We start from the raw sequence: 16,196 nt of genomic DNA on the forward strand, positions 1-16,196 counted from the left end.
TATACTAATATCTTTTATTTATTTTTTAATATTTATCTCCTAAAAGTTACATTACAAATTTGTTGTTTCTTTTTTTATGAAGCTGCGAAGATGCGTACAGAGCCAGATTTTACAAATTGGTTTTTTGGAAAAATTATAATAAATAAAATTATGTGCACTACAATTGCACTTTACTTATTTTTGTTTTTAATTACATACAATATTAATTTTGCTTACAATAATATAATAAATTTAAATTGTGTGTGTGATTTATGATACGTATTTATTCTTTAATATTATTAAAAAATAAGATTATTTAGATTATTATTTGTTTGAAATATACAATGCTCTGTTAAAGATTTTTTATCTTACCGCAATGTTCCGTTTAGTGTTTTACGTTGAATTGCGCATCTGGATTTTCAAAATGATAAAATTGTGTTAATATGATTGTATTATATTATATAGTGATAAGTTTGTTAAACACTAAACGGAACATTATTGCGAGAAATTAAGATAAAATATTATATATTAAGATAAAAAGTAAATCTTTTATTAACATAATTCCTAACATGTTAAAAAATAAAAACTTATTTTTATAAAAAGTAAACTCAAATAAATATGCTAAATTTATTAACAATAAAGTATTATTGAATGAAATAAAATTAAATGATACAAAATTTAATATAGTTGTAATAAAAGAAAAACAAGAATTCGCCAGGAGTTCATTTAATGACTTTCTCGTTAGTTAGTCCAGTGCCACTAGGATTGGATTCTGCTCCACCAATATCAAGGAAATCACTAGGCGCTTCACCACTTTGATATAGTTTCGAGACGATGGGATTACATATGGCTTCCAATTCCTTCTGCTTATCAACGAATTTTTTCTTCTCTGCCAATTGATTGGTGTCTAACCAAGAGATGACTTCATTGCACTTAAAAAGGACTTTCTCCTTATCGGACGCATTGATCTTATTTTTAATTGTGTCCATTGTATTCTTCATGTTGGAGCAATATAGCTCGAGAGCATTTTTGGCGGAAATCTTTTCCCGCTGTTGCTTGTCCTCTGATCGGTCCTTTTCGGTTTCGTTTATCGTCTTCTCTTTCTTCGACAAGCGACTCTTGTTTTTCGTAATCTTGATGTTATTTTCCTTGTCCGTAGATTTCTCGATTGCAGAGACATTCGATACGTCTGCAAAATACAAAAATTTGAAATATATAGAACACGTTATTTAAATTATATATAAATTATATATAATTATAAATATATTATAACGATTAATTGAACAATGAGTACAAGTAGCTGTAAAATAGCTTCTGAATTTTTGGAATCCTGACGGAGTCACTGACTAGAGAACGATGCTGTAAACTTGAATCTTGTCTACCTTCGCATCTAAGTGTCTTTCTCCATAAATTCGAAAGTATTCCTAAACAGATCGGCATAAAGCTCCTCGTATCTAGGTCTGATGTATAGAAATCGATATTTTCATACAACGATTAATCTCGATGTTCGCCTGCATCAACGAACTCAATATTCTCCTCGCTTTCTCACATTGTGCGAACAATCCTATGTACATTTCTGACGTATCTCACGCACACATATACATAATTTTTTATAAAACAATAGCAATTGTAATTAGACGTCAAAGTCTAATTTTAAAAACTCCATGTTAACTGTCCGTGTTGTGTAAACTACTGTGGACCACAATTTTATAAGTATAGATTACAAACTTTTATATCAAACAAATATTATGATATTTTGACAGCTCTGATGTTATATTGGGTTAAAATTGATAAAGAAGATTTAGAATCTCTCTTTTAGGAGACCAGCTCGTTTTTGTTTGGAGTCAAAAAAATAATTATCATAAATTTAAAAAAAAAACAACGATTATAGCTATCAATTTGAAGCTCGAACACACACTTTATTTATATTTGAAGAAATGAATTTTTACAAGCAAAAATAATAAAAAATGAATGAGATCAACAAGATGAATACTTCAAAATCCAATTTTCACCAAATTGCTATCACTGTAGGAAGAGTCCTGTTAGCATATCCAAATAGTACATTCACTTACATTATTAGGCTAGTGCCTAATAATTTTTTACTATTTTGCCGACAGAAATACTTTATTTTAAATTGGCCAATCAGTGATGTGCTATCAGAACCCTCTTTCACTGTACAAAATGAATTGTCTAAAACAAAAAAAAACAAATTAATTGGTAATGTTAATTAATTACATTAAATCTAATGAAATTTTAAAAAAATTAAAATTGTTTTAAAAAAAAGATTCTTTTTTTTCAATTAAATATGTAAAAAATATTATTCTTTAAAAATTTATTTTTTTTTTAGATTTAACGAATGCAGAAAATGGTTATAATTTATGTGCTAAAAGTTTAAGTCAATACATTGAACCATTTTCTTTCTACAGTGACAACAAAATTGAAAAATGATTTTTCAAGAAAAACGCATTTAAAATTTTCATTACAGAATATTTATTTTATACTTACAATAGATTTTCTGTAATCAATAATTCCTGGGTCATAAAAGGACTTTTCATCTTTAAATAATATTATTGGATTGGATAATGTCCATTGCATCGGTACTTTTAGGTCGTTCTTTTGATATGTGGCACATTGTTCGCTATCTACTATGTCAGTGCTTCACATTTGGGATCTATTCAAATTCCCACTTTACAAAAAATCGAATAACTTTCGTATATCAGACGCCAGCAATATTTCGATTATTTATTTTAAATCACAATGAAGTTATTTTGGCGCTAAGTGTCACATGACTTTCACATGCATTCATTCATGTATATATATGTATAAAGATTAGGAGAAACATCTCTGCTAATCTAAATCTGTATATTTTAGAATAACAAAAGCCAGGTATATTATAATACAATATACACCAGCCAGGTTCAAACAGTCAAAATCTTACCTTTTATCTCTTGAAATCGAATCGTTCAAACTGCTACAACAATCAAGATATTTTCTGGGAAATATTCTTTAATAGTTGTTATTTGAAAAAAATGTAATAAAAGTCATTTTTTTATTCTAGAAACGAGCTAGTCTCCTTAAAAACAAACATTATTATAAAAATAATAAAAATACCTTCGCAAGTATCGCGCTGGTTTTCATCTTGCTCAAGTTGCTGAAGACCAGACGAACGCACTTCGTACCGGTCGAGTATACTATATATATTGCTTCGAGACACACCGAATGAACGAGCTATTTGGCACACATTCTTTCCATTTTCATACGCTCGCAGAATTTTTTCCTCAATGCAAACACGTCTTCTTACACCACATTGTTGTCTAAATAATGGAGTTACGAACACTGATCCTGTTTCACGTAAACGATGGATACATCTTAGAATAGCGCTGGAATCAGGTTGTTTGCGTTCAGGAAATCGTTCCGCATAGAGACGGCGAGTTGCACAACCATTTCCGCCGCATGCACCATATGTGATAACCATGTCAATGTATTCATGAGCACTATATGCCATGTTCTCGCAATAAATACAATCCTGGAGTACACGCACCTCAAAAACACTAAACGAACTGGGTTTGGGCTTACCACAAACTTCTATATATTAACACTTGACTGTCATGTAATCGCGACCATATTGGAATTGTGATGATATAAGTGAAATGACGACTTTTCTTGTATGCCATTTGTCAAATAAAGAAAGTTGAATAAAACGAAATAAGATCGCTTTAAAAAGATAAAATTGAACCGAATCTCTCCTTATCTGCCCTCACTAATCCCCCACAATCAATAAATAATCATAAAAGGCATGTAAAGTGAAGACTTCAGAAACGGACTATTTGACAACTATTAAAAATAGTGAAAAATAGTGAAAAATAGTGAAAAATATGTTTTTTACGTATGAAATTTCAAGACAACTTGAGTCTGTCTATTTTTATGACTTTGATAAGTATGAGATAAATTACGATTTCACAATTAAGCACATAATAAAGGAACGGCATGCAAAAAAAGTTTTGTGCTGACTAATTCAACTATCAATCCAGCAGGAAAGTAAGCATCGTATATCGCTGACTTTATTCTCCTCATGCTGTCTGCCGGAAACACAATTTATACAGTCACAGTATATATAGTATTATATACAGTCACAGTATATATAGTATATACATATAGTTAATACAGTAGTGCAATGTCTGATTTTGTTTCCCAAAATGGAATACGCATGCGTGAAATAAGAAAGTTGCCTCGTTTCATTTCCTCTTTTTTTATTGCTCTTTTTCTCTTTCTATTTAAATGGGCACGTTTTAATGGGCACATTCAAATTGACAACTAGTCTACTCGTCAAACAAATAAATATAATTGATTTCTTATAGATCCAACCAATCACATTCAATCGCTCGGCAAGCAGTTTAACTGCTATATCCGGCTTGAATGCGCTTAATATTCTACTTAGGGCCGATAGTTCCATCTTTTGGCAAATTTTATGCATCTGTTGGAGTAAGTAGCAAAGTTATCCAATCACATGCATGGCTTACCAGATTTACTTCACAGTAAAATTTACCAAAAGATGGAACAATCGGTTCTTAAACATTTGTCTTTCAAGCATATATGATTCAGAATAGAAATTTAGAGGGAAGTATTATGTGTATTATCCATTTGGTGAAATGTTGTGTGAGAAACTTCGAGAAATTGATCTTTTGTGAAAAAGTGATAAAGTGAAAAAGTGAACAAAAATAAGATAGAAAACCAAGCAAGAAAAATTTCTTTTTATTTATTGTATTTTAAACTTATTTTTTGGACTTATATGTATATAAATTTCTTTTATATCAACTTTCTTTCTCATAATATTTTCACATATAATTACACAATATTTCTTTATACAAATATACATTTTTAAGTTAATTTAACATTTTTCCTAATTTTCTATATTTTTTCTATTTTTTTTATTTTTTAATATATTTACAATTTATTTTTATTAATTTTTATAAAGTTTAAATTATTTTATTGCAATATTAGATTCATTCGCGTCGCATGCTCTAATATGCTCCAGTATGTTTCTACAATAGCACTTACTTCAACGAATTCGTTGGATGCAAATAAATCTAGTTTTGCAGGGAATTTTGACAGAGTGAAAAAAGGATGAAAAGAGAAAGAAGTTTAGGTGGTAATCGTGGCAACGCTGACTTATTTATTTCATGCATGCACACTCCATTTTGGCCAACACTAACATCAAAGGTGCCGACAGAGAGTTGCGCTACTGAGCCGGTAATGCCGATTACTATCGATTATTTATTCTTTCCATCATGAGTATCATGTATGGTGGAAGATGTGGAAGAACTAGGGGCTCCGCAAAATAAAAGGAATAGAGAACAGAGAACAGAAAATAAGAATTTCAATTTATCAGAAACTATATATTTCATAATACATGATTTCTGATAGGTGAAAATTCTTAGGGGCTCTGCACAATAAAAGGGACAGGGAACAGAGAACAGAAAATAAGAGGCTCCGCACAATAAAATATTCTATTTTCTATTATACAAAGCCCCTTACATGAGACCTGTTCTTTTTAGCTGAATTTTTGCATCATTTTTCTTCCTTTTCTCTTCAAGAAGAAAGAAGAAGAAGAAAAATGAACTGTTGCATCAATTCATACGATACGATCAATGTAGAATAGCTTTTATGCATGGTCTACAATGGGCAGTAACAGTAGTGGATTAAGGAATAGGCGTAGAAATCTACCAATCACAGTTGAATGTGAGAAAAATAATCAACTATGATTGGTCGATTTCTAAGGACTTACTCCTTAATCAACTACCCATTGTAGACCATGCATTAAAGGTGATTTCATGATTGTGTGTTTTTGTCATACGACAAATTTTTCAAGCCTGTTGATTAATTATAGAATAAAAAGATCCGAAGACTTCTCTTAAAACGAGGTTTTTGAAACGAAGTGAAAGTGATCAAATTTATTAGAATATTTATAACTTCATTAGTTAACACCTAGTGAGTTTGCTCATTTTTGTAATTTTCACTTCGTTTAAAGAACCATAATAAGCTCCCTGAGAGCGGACATCTCAGCCTTTTTGTACATACCAAATCTCGTAGGGTAGAGTCTACCATCCATTTTTATGATTCTTTTCCATATTATGTGGATTAAACAAAGACGAATAATTAATTTTTGACTGCGTTCAGCAAAGAAAGCAAGCTGTTATAAAATTCTTTCATATGATTGATCTTATTCTTAATTCTTCAGATCTAAATGTATAAACCAATTATTTTGATCAATTTAAAAATTTTATAACAGCTTGCAGTTGCAAAGCTGCTGGGGATCGATTGTGTATCTTGAAATGGTGAAAATTACAAAAATGAGTAATGATTACTAGATATTGATTAAATTATGAATATTTTAGTGAATTTGTTCACTTTTATAATTTTTACCTCATTTCAAGATACACAATCAAGTCCCTGATGCATCTTTATCTTATTCCTGATCTAAGAGTCATCCTTATCTTATTAAGTGCATCACTTAGAGTACGGTCAATGAGATGCTACAAATGCTTTAAAGCAATTTTTGATTAGTCAATTTGTAAAATTCTTTTTTCTAATTGGTCAACCAAACATTTGTAGTTCAAAGCATTTGTAGTGAGACTTGACCGCAGCCTTAGGCTTCGTCTACAATCAAGCCGACTGACGCTTGTGGAATGTCGTTAGTTGTAAAAGATGGGACCTGATGCTGATTCTACAATGAGTCGATAATCGGAAGTAGTTAGTCTTAGTTTTAATCGATGAAATTGGCCAATTTAGTCTTAATCTAGCCTTACAAATTGACTATTGTAAATGTATCAACTTCACCAATAAGACTTAGGATTATCGATTATCGACTCATTGAATCAGCGTGACCAATCCAAACGCCCAGTCGACATCGACACGAAAAATGAAGGTTATGCATATACAACATATGACAACGTCTCCCGACTGATTGTAGAGGGCCTTAAACAGATTCTTGCATAACGCATAAGCCATAAGAAATTCAACCAATCAGAGTCTTCCCTTTCTTCCCATTCCATAGAAAAGAAGAATTTCGATTGGTTGATTCTCTCATGCACTGTGCATCATGCGTTATGCAGGAGTCTGTGCTGCGACCATAAGTCACAAGTGTATGTAAGCATGTGGCATGGAATCAACTACATTCGATTGTGACTCAACAATATATCTTACAGTTTAAAGCTCACTGCTAAATATTGTATTTCATACAATTCAAAGGATCATTCAGGACTTAAGTGCTTATAATTATCATTTTGTTGTTTATTAAATGTAGAACAAGGAAGTGTTCGAAAGCATCCCGACATGTCTGTAATATGATTGATGAATGTGAAAAGATTTACATTTTAATGATTACGAATTAAATTATGAACACAATGGCACAAAGAAAATCCAATGTATGGAATTTTTTTAAAATATGTAGTGATGATGAAAAAAAAGCTGATTGTATTCTTTGTGAAACTACATCACGAAAGCAAATTGTAAGAGGAAAATCACGTAGATTATTCTCGACTAAACCATTATGGAATCATTTGAAAAGTAAACATCCGTTGATAATGAAAACCTTAGAAGTAAATGTCAGTGAGAATATTAAAATTGAAATAGATGACTATCCAATTTCTGACTCTTTATCTACAACAATAACATCAGAATCTTATGAAAACTTTGTATCAGAAACTTGTGTTTACCTCCAAGAAAAAGATTCCAAAAATTTTTTATCCTGTGAAACACAGCCTACTTTACAGTGTATAATTAAGGAAGAAGAAATGTGGTCTTTGGATGATTCAAGATCTGTTAATATAACTAAAAAGATAGGTATGTTTTATTTTTATATTTATTTTAAAGAATCACTATGTATTTCATATAAATGAATACATAAATGATTACACTATTTTGTAAGTATAAAAATGTAAGAATTATTAGATCAAAATAGTATTCTTGAATAATATAGGTTTATAAAATTAATATTATCATTGTTATTAATTATTATAATACAAATATGCAACCACATATATTCATTTAGGATATGATCGAGTTGCCACTACAAATGCTTTGAAACATTTTTTTGATTGGTCAATCAAATGTTTCAAAGCATTCGTAGTGAGAATTCCAACCATATCCTTAATGAAAGGAACTTTTCTTTATTATTACTTTGATTTAGCAATGTCTCTACTTGCAATATAAATCTATTATATTTTTCGATCATATATTTTAGGTGAAATGATAGCACTTGATGCTGAAGCATTCACATTAGTTGAACGAAAAGGCTTTGAAAGATTAATAAAATATTTGGCACCGCAATATCCTCTACCTTGCAGAACATATTTTTCTGACAAAATTATACCACAGTTGCATGAAACTTTGAAAACACATATTTGTAAAAAATTAGCTACTGCAACATACATATCATTTTGTACTAATATCTGGACTTGTTCAGCAAACAACGAGACAATCATAAGTTTAACAGCTCACTTTATACGAAGTAATGATATGGAGAGAGAAACATATGTTCTCAGTGTGAAACACTTTCCTGATAACCATGCTGTTAATATAGATCAGCTATTAAATGATATAATAGAAGAATGGCATATAAGTTCTAATCAAATTCATCTGATTTTAAGAGATAATGCCTCTAATATGATTGTTGGAAGAAGTATGTATTACTTAATATTAATAAGTTTATATTGAATGCATTTAATTACAATCGCTGAGCGTTCAGTGAGCTCATGCATCTGTCTCTATATTTTTGGATTTAATGGAATATATCAATTAGATGCAAGAACTCACTGAATGACTGTAGTACTGAATGTATCCATTGAAGAATAAATTTTTTAAGTACTATACTTACTTTTGATTTTAAATTAACGATATTTATTATGTTATATATCTTACAGGTATGTTAGGAGAGAATATAGGATGTGTTATTCACACTTTACAACTTGTAATTCATGATTGCATTTTTAAAAATCAAAAATTTATTGAAATTTTAAGAAAATGTCGAAAAATTGTTGAACATTTTAACCATTCTTCACTCGCTTACTCGAAACTCAGTAGCATTCAGAAAATTTTGAAGTTGCCAAATCATGAATTAATCTATGATGATACAACACGATGGAATTCTACATTTTATATGTTATCAAGTCTTCACGAACAACGACAAGCAATAATTGCATATGCTGCGGATAGAGACATACCAACCCTTACAATTATGCAATGGAGTATAATAGAAAATGTTTTACATGTTCTCCAACCATTTGAAGAAATAACTAAAATATTAAGTTCTGATTGCGAGACAATTGGATACATTATTCCGGCAATTGTTATTCTACATTCGTATCTTTCAAAACGACAGAAGGATGCTGGAATAGTAATGTTGAAGGAAGAACTCAAGAAAGCAATGGAAGAACGATTTTTCATTTCTACAGGTATTGTTTTAATAAGTTCATTAATTAGTTCATAATAAAATGAATTTACAATGTTATTTTTTTTTCTTTGAAATAAATGAATCAATTTTTTTGTCATTATACAGGATTCAAGGATCAAAAATGTTTTGTATTAGCTACCGTTTTAGATCCAAGATTCAAAACAAAATTTTTAACAGATGAAAATAAGGTCAAACAATGGATTATTACCGAATTGTTTGAAATGAATAATACAGTCATTGAAGATGATAAAAACAATATGCAAAGTCATGATCCTCTTCAAAAACAAAATATTAGTGAAACACAAGATGATATCTGGAAGTGCTTCGATGACATAATAAACAATTCAAAATCAGATAATGATAACAATTTTGAGGATTCATCAAGCGAAACATTTAACAGACACTCTAGTGATAGAACTGAGAAAATTGCAATTTACAATGCTGAATTAACAAAATACCTGACGCTACCTCTGTCGCCAAGAAATGAAGATCCTTTAATATGGTGGAAAACTCATGTTTTAGAATATCCTAATCTCAAAACTTTGGTTTTGAAATATTTGAGTGCTCCATCATCTTCCGTGCATTTGGAAAGACTTTTCAACGCAGGAAAATTAGTTTATTCCGATAATCGAAATAAATTATCATCGAAAAATGCTGAAATATTATTGTTTATCATGAAAAATTTATTAATATTAAACTTTGATTACTGAGCAATATCTAGGGTAACCAGTGTCATGTCTGATTTTTCTTGGACATGTAATCTTTTTTTTTCTTTTTTTTTTTTTTTTTAAGGCATTTGAGGCAGTAATCTCAAATTATTGTGAGATTTTTCAACATAGTGCAGTAGCATACAGACATATGAATCGGAAGAATTTGATATCGTTATATCACAGGAATAAAATAGGAAATATGAAAGGAAGTATTAAATGATATTGTACAAATTTTTATAAAATAAGTAATATAATGAGTATTATAATGAGTATATAATGAGTATATAAAATAATATAATGATTATTGATTCTTTATATTTGTCGACTTATACGATTAGCAATTTGCTAAGGATAAAGAAAAGCCGTATCAGAATTTTTGAAAATACAGTATTTCGGAAACTATAAAATTATAAAAATGTGCTGATTATTGATTATTTATAAGCACAGTTGGATAGATGAATCTACTAAGAATATTTGATAGAATGTCTCGTATATTTTGTGGAAATACTAGAAATTAACAAAATTTTCTAATTAAATAATATAATAGCAGAATGTCTGTAAAAATTTAGCAAAATCTGTTTTTTATTAAGATATTTTAAGATATATCTATATCAATTGCACACGAACCAATTGCGCAAAAACTAATTACAGCGCTAGAAAAAAAAAATAAAAATTGCACAGAAATTGCTATGATTGACAATGGGTAATTGCAACAGTGTGCAAATGAACTATTCTCTATTTTATAATAGTAACTAAATTGTAACTAAAAATTACAGTAATGCCCATTTTTATCAATGCAGTTAACTTTAATATCGATTCAACTAATTCTTCATCTTTTTATAATTTTAAGAATAATCTACATTAATAGAAATAGATATAAGGGTCATTTTACGATTTGTTGATTAGTTTAATCGACCGATTAATTCATTAGAATTGGCCAATCGCATCTACTGTGTAAATGAAATGATAAATGCGATTGGCCAATTCCAAATAGACTAATCGGCGAATCGCGTAAAGTGTCAATTATAATTGTAATTATAATATTACCTAATGCATCTACATGCACAACTGCTCACTGAGCTCTCAGGAAGCTTTTTCGTCTGATTGGTCTATATCTTAGGATCTAACAGAATATACCAATCAAATGAAAAAACGCAGTGAGCGGTTGCGCATCTGGATGTACCGAAATAGCAACTCTGTAAATTTCATATTCCATGATTAATACACGTCATTGGTCGTTGCTGATGTGATCCAATGTGATCATATTTCGTAAATTTTTACTTGCGAAATGCGAATTTGAGATTATTTGGACACGAATTATTGACGTTAGCAATCAAATCTTTTTTGTGCAAACAAAATGGAGGCATTGTATCACCAAACCAATAAATTAATACAAGAAACGCAGCACATTTTTTCGCAGCTCGAGAGAAAGACATCCGACATGGATCTGCAGGAAGTGAGGCAAACTATCGAGGACAAAATCACTCTTATCAACAGGTAGTTAAAGTCAGGCATGATATTATTTAAAAATTGTTATTGCTTACCATTAAATTTATATGATTTGATCAGTAATTGCGAACGACTCGACGTACTATGCCTCAAGGGTCCAATGTCACAAAGGCAGAACAACAGAATGAGAGTGGATCAGCTCAAGTATGATAGTCGTCATCTCAGCGCCGCCTTGAGTTCCTGGTACAATCGCATGATGCGGCAACAGAGAGAGGAGGCAGAGAGGGAGGCTTTACTGGCCAGAAAGTTTACCACTAATGATCACGTGGACATCTTTATTGATCACACTGTGCAGCATAATAACAGCTTGCACAATGCCGTCCATGGTATAGATGACCTATTGCACCAAGGCAGCAATGTTTTGGATAACTTAAGATCTCAGAGAATAACGTTAAAGGGAGCTCACAAACGTTTGATAGACATTGGTAATACTTTGGGGCTTTCCAATACTACTATGAGGCTTATAGAGCAACGAGCTAAACAAGATGGATTTATTTTAGTCGCTGGTATGACCTTCACTTGTATAGTAATTCTCTTGGTGATAATTTATCTTACTTAGACATTCCAAAGATTAGTATAATGTATTTGCGATTAATTGTAAATGATTATATCATTTATATATATTTGTTAGTTTTCATCACAATTGCTATCAATGCTTATGAAAAAGATAATAATCTTTGTAGCTATTTAAGGCTACAAAACTTCTTTTCTAAGGAAAATTTTACTTGAAATATACAGTATATGTAACATATATTATGGCATATAGAGTAAAAACTTCCTTGGAGAGGAAGTTTTGAGAGGAACGTAGCCTAAGATTATTTATTCAAGTATCAATTTATTGTAAGCTATAAGAATATTATGTATGTAAATATAGATACTAAATGATTATAAATTAAATTTTTTTAATGTTATTTACTATATTTGTGCTAAAGTACAACGTATTTGTTTATTGTAAAATCAGTGTTGATAGTATTTATTGTACATTTATATTTAGCAACGATTGTTGAAGTTTTCTCGAATGTTATATTAATAAAGTTCATATTTTTAATGGAAAAATATGAAAAAGTTCTAATAATGCCATCTAATAATAAAGATATAATTTATATGTAAGTAATATACATTGATCTACAGATATTAGCTGTATGCAAGAAGTATTTTGTTATTTTATTCTTTATAAATTTCTTTTAGTAATTTCTTTAAATATTTATTATAAAATGTGCAATCCTGTATTTCCTCATTTTTTCAGAATTTCTCTTTTTTGTTAAAATCTAAGAGTTATATTATGTTAATAAAATGTAGATGAGTGCAAAAGTGAGAACGAAAAAATAGCTCAAAAGTAGACACAGATCGGTATTTATAATCTATTCTTATTTCAAAATTGTCTTTAGTAATGTACGATGCTAATGCAGCCATCTGAGGATGCACTCCCATGGGATGCGAAACTGCAGAACGTTCTAATTGTTCGTGGTTTTATTCCGTCGATTTCATTCCGCTAAAATATGTTTTCCTATGTCCCATAAAACGGAATTTCCGGAATACGCAATTAGCGCACCAATCACAATAGATTTTCCCATAGAGCACTTTAGATCGGAAATAGTGTTTAGCATTGGCTCACATTGATTGCGTATCCATAAGTTCCATTCAATGAGACATAGGAAAATGAATTCCTGCGGATCGGAAATCATATACAGTAAAAGTAAAAAGTATTCGTACAAGGAAGTTTATAAAAAGTCTTATTTGTAGAAAATAAATAAATAATTAATTAGCAATTTTATGCAATGAATATATTTTGTTCTTACATTAATAAATGAACTTCGCAAATATTCTTGATTTTAGAAGCTAAATTTCTCGACTGTATGAATACTTTTTGAACATCCAAACAATATAATTTTTAATTTTCATTTATTTTTCAGATAATATATTTTCTATAATTAATACACATCTTTTTGGTATATAATTTTAAGAAACATAAGTTCGCATTGCGTGAAATCCCCATATTTTTGCACTTAAAATGAGATAGATATATATTTGGTTTTAAAAAGAGAGAAAGATCGAAGATGCCGAGTACAAAAAAGAGCAACGCGACAAACCTATGTCTATAGACCTATACAGTCTACTTTATTCTTTATGAATAAATTGTTAATCAGCAAGAAGTGATCATCAATTAAACGTCGAATCGACATCAAATTGGTATTGAAATCATCGATATTGATTCAACAATTCAACTCATTTCTCGCTGATTAAATATTTATTATACTTTTTAAAAATAAATTTTTTTTTATTTTCTCTGTACGAACACTTTGCACTCACTGTACATATAGAGCCATTACTTCGACTTCGTTTTGTGTATCTATTTTGATTTTGATTTACATTTTCGCCTTTCTGTATACTATATATACGATTTCGTGTTCTGATCATATTGACTTCCGTATTTATCTGGAGACTATATAGCGTTTTCCACTAGGAAAAAACTATTGCAGCACCAGCGCCGTCTTCTCTCTAGTGTCGTGCTAGGTTAGGGGCTCCGCACAATAAAAGGAACAGGGAACAGAGAACAGAGAATAAGAATTTCAATCTATCAGAAACTATATATTCCACAATACATGATTTCTGATAAGTTGAAATTCTTATTTTCTGTTCTCTGTTTCCTTTTATTGTGCGGAATCCTTTAAGATGAAAATTGCACTAGTGAAGTAATAGTGCAGGTTTAGTGCGATTCAATGGAACATGTTATTAAACATCTATTTTATTGTCATCCATTTTATAACATCCCTAAAAATATGTATATAACTATGTTCAAATTTAAATTACTTATTTTACAATATTCTGATTCATTTATTTATTTAAAACATTTTTTTTTAATTAAATTTTACATTTCAAGAGTTTTAAACGTCAAAATGTCATTGCACAGCTATTATTAGAAACATTGAAATTAAACAATATCATTATTATAACATTAATTACAATAATATCATAACATAATATCATACTTTAGCACAAATACAACTTCAATTTTAACTTGCATTGATCTCTATTGACTTCAAAGACACTGGCCTAGTTTCCACCAAAAAACATTTAAACTATAGTTGGTTGACATTCTGATCCGGCTTAAACCCTCGATGGAAACTAGGCCATAGATAGCTTGATATGAGTCTAAAATTTAGCATAAGATACTTATCATTATTGTTTTTTTTTCTATAACCAGATAACCTAGCTAATCCTTACCTAGTTTAATTAAATCCATTTTAAGTGTCGGAGACATGTGCTTTTCGAGTTAATTAAACGAGAACTCAGAAGATTAAAATCATATTAATTTTATTTTAAAGCTGGGCAAAATTATGTAAAAGGTATCAGATTATCAATAGAATTAAAAACTAATCATCATATAACTTCAAGGAGAGATTGAAGGTGCACAGCTTTCATCAAACTGCTCCACAAAAAAAAATCAAAGACAAGTGTAAGAGTGTAATTTTTCTGTATATATTACATTTCTATATACAAAATTTTGGAATTGAATTATTACATTTGTATAGACTAACTAACAATATCAATAATAATGGACGAAATGCTGAAAGATGCGCGTTTCGCGCATATTGTGAGAGATCCAAAGTTTCGTCGCATTCCCAAAGCTGAGAGGAAAGTGAAGATTGATCGTCGATTTAAGGGTATGTTTAAGGATGAAAAGTTTACCGTGAAGTACACCATTGATAAGCGCGGTAGACCTATTAATCAAACCACCACCGAAGATCTTAGAAAATATTATGATCTGTCGAGCAGCGAAGATGAAGATGCATCTGTGTCATCTGCAACTAAGAAAGACAATGAAAAGAAAGTAAAGGATATCAAGGAGAAGAGAAAGAATAAAAAAAAATCTGTGAAGGAAATCGAATTAAAAACTGAGAAAGATTTCTCAGATAAAAGAAACAAAAATGAGAAGAACAAAGGTGATTGTTTATCAAGCCAGAAAAATTTTTTTGAGCTGAAAACAAAAGAGAAATCTCCTGATGAAGATGAATCTTCAGATAGTGAGACTGAATCTGTTCAAAAAGAATTTTCTCAAGCAGAGCTAGATGAAAATAATAAACAGCTTTATAAAACAAGGAAAAATGAAAATGGTAGACTTACAAATGAAATTAAAGAGAAACTGAGGGATCTTACTGTAAATTATGCTAGAGGTGAAGGTGTTTTGTTAAGTGACAGTTCTTCAGAAGAAGAATCATTTGAAGCTAGTGGTAAAATATTATTTGTTATCTTATATATCTTATATATTTTATATATCTTATATATATCTTGATTTTATTTAAATAATTACAGAAATAATTTTTTTTTAGATGCCGAGGAAGAGATTGAGCATAATTGGGGTGAACTGGATAAAGATGCCGAAACAACAGATGAGATCACATGTCGATTAGCTATTTGTAATATGGATTGGGATAGAATACGTGCTGTGGATTTAATGATTTTGTTAAATTCATTCTTACCCAGTAGTGGACTCATCCATTCAGTTACAGTAATGACTAATAAAAACTAAAATAATTAATATTACA

General features: G+C 30.0%; 4 protein-coding genes across 4 annotated transcripts in view; 3 read left to right on the forward strand and 1 right to left on the reverse strand.

Moving 5' to 3' along the window:
* Positions 1 to 4,047, reverse strand: LOC108689418 (heat shock cognate 71 kDa protein-like). The gene is made up of 3 exons (XM_018196175.1): positions 3,991 to 4,047; positions 3,091 to 3,582; positions 1 to 1,168 (listed from the first exon to the last, which is right to left on the reverse strand). Exons 2-3 carry the CDS (start codon positions 3,482 to 3,484, stop codon positions 702 to 704), a joined length of 861 nt encoding a protein of 286 aa, XP_018051664.1. The 5' UTR covers positions 3,485 to 3,582; positions 3,991 to 4,047; the 3' UTR covers positions 1 to 701.
* Positions 4,048 to 7,586: 3,539 nt separating this feature from the next.
* Positions 7,587 to 10,714, forward strand: LOC108689440 (zinc finger BED domain-containing protein 4-like). The gene is made up of 4 exons (XM_018196197.1): positions 7,587 to 7,821; positions 8,222 to 8,659; positions 8,901 to 9,431; positions 9,536 to 10,714. The coding sequence occupies exons 1-4, from the start codon at positions 7,773 to 7,775 to the stop codon at positions 10,138 to 10,140; spliced, it is 1,623 nt and encodes a 540-aa protein (XP_018051686.1). The 5' UTR covers positions 7,587 to 7,772; the 3' UTR covers positions 10,141 to 10,714.
* Positions 10,715 to 11,366: 652 nt separating this feature from the next.
* Positions 11,367 to 12,208, forward strand: LOC108689469 (Golgi SNAP receptor complex member 2). The gene is made up of 2 exons (XM_018196233.1): positions 11,367 to 11,637; positions 11,710 to 12,208. The coding sequence occupies exons 1-2, from the start codon at positions 11,498 to 11,500 to the stop codon at positions 12,206 to 12,208; spliced, it is 639 nt and encodes a 212-aa protein (XP_018051722.1). The 5' UTR covers positions 11,367 to 11,497.
* A 2,663-nt stretch (positions 12,209 to 14,871) lies between these two features.
* Positions 14,872 to 16,196, forward strand: part of LOC108689519 (ESF1 homolog) — a 3,220-nt gene continuing 1,895 nt past the window's right edge. Inside the window, exons 1-3 of the mRNA XM_018196303.1 lie at positions 14,872 to 15,106; positions 15,183 to 15,881; positions 15,981 to 16,159. Of these exons, the coding sequence (XP_018051792.1) occupies positions 15,206 to 15,881; positions 15,981 to 16,159 (855 nt within the window). The 5' untranslated portion in view covers positions 14,872 to 15,106; positions 15,183 to 15,205. The remainder of the gene's footprint in view (positions 15,107 to 15,182; positions 15,882 to 15,980; positions 16,160 to 16,196) is intronic.

This window comes from Atta colombica, unplaced genomic scaffold (genome assembly GCF_001594045.1).
Source record: "Atta colombica isolate Treedump-2 unplaced genomic scaffold, Acol1.0 scaffold27, whole genome shotgun sequence".
Taxonomy (NCBI): Eukaryota; Metazoa; Arthropoda; class Insecta; order Hymenoptera; family Formicidae; genus Atta; species Atta colombica.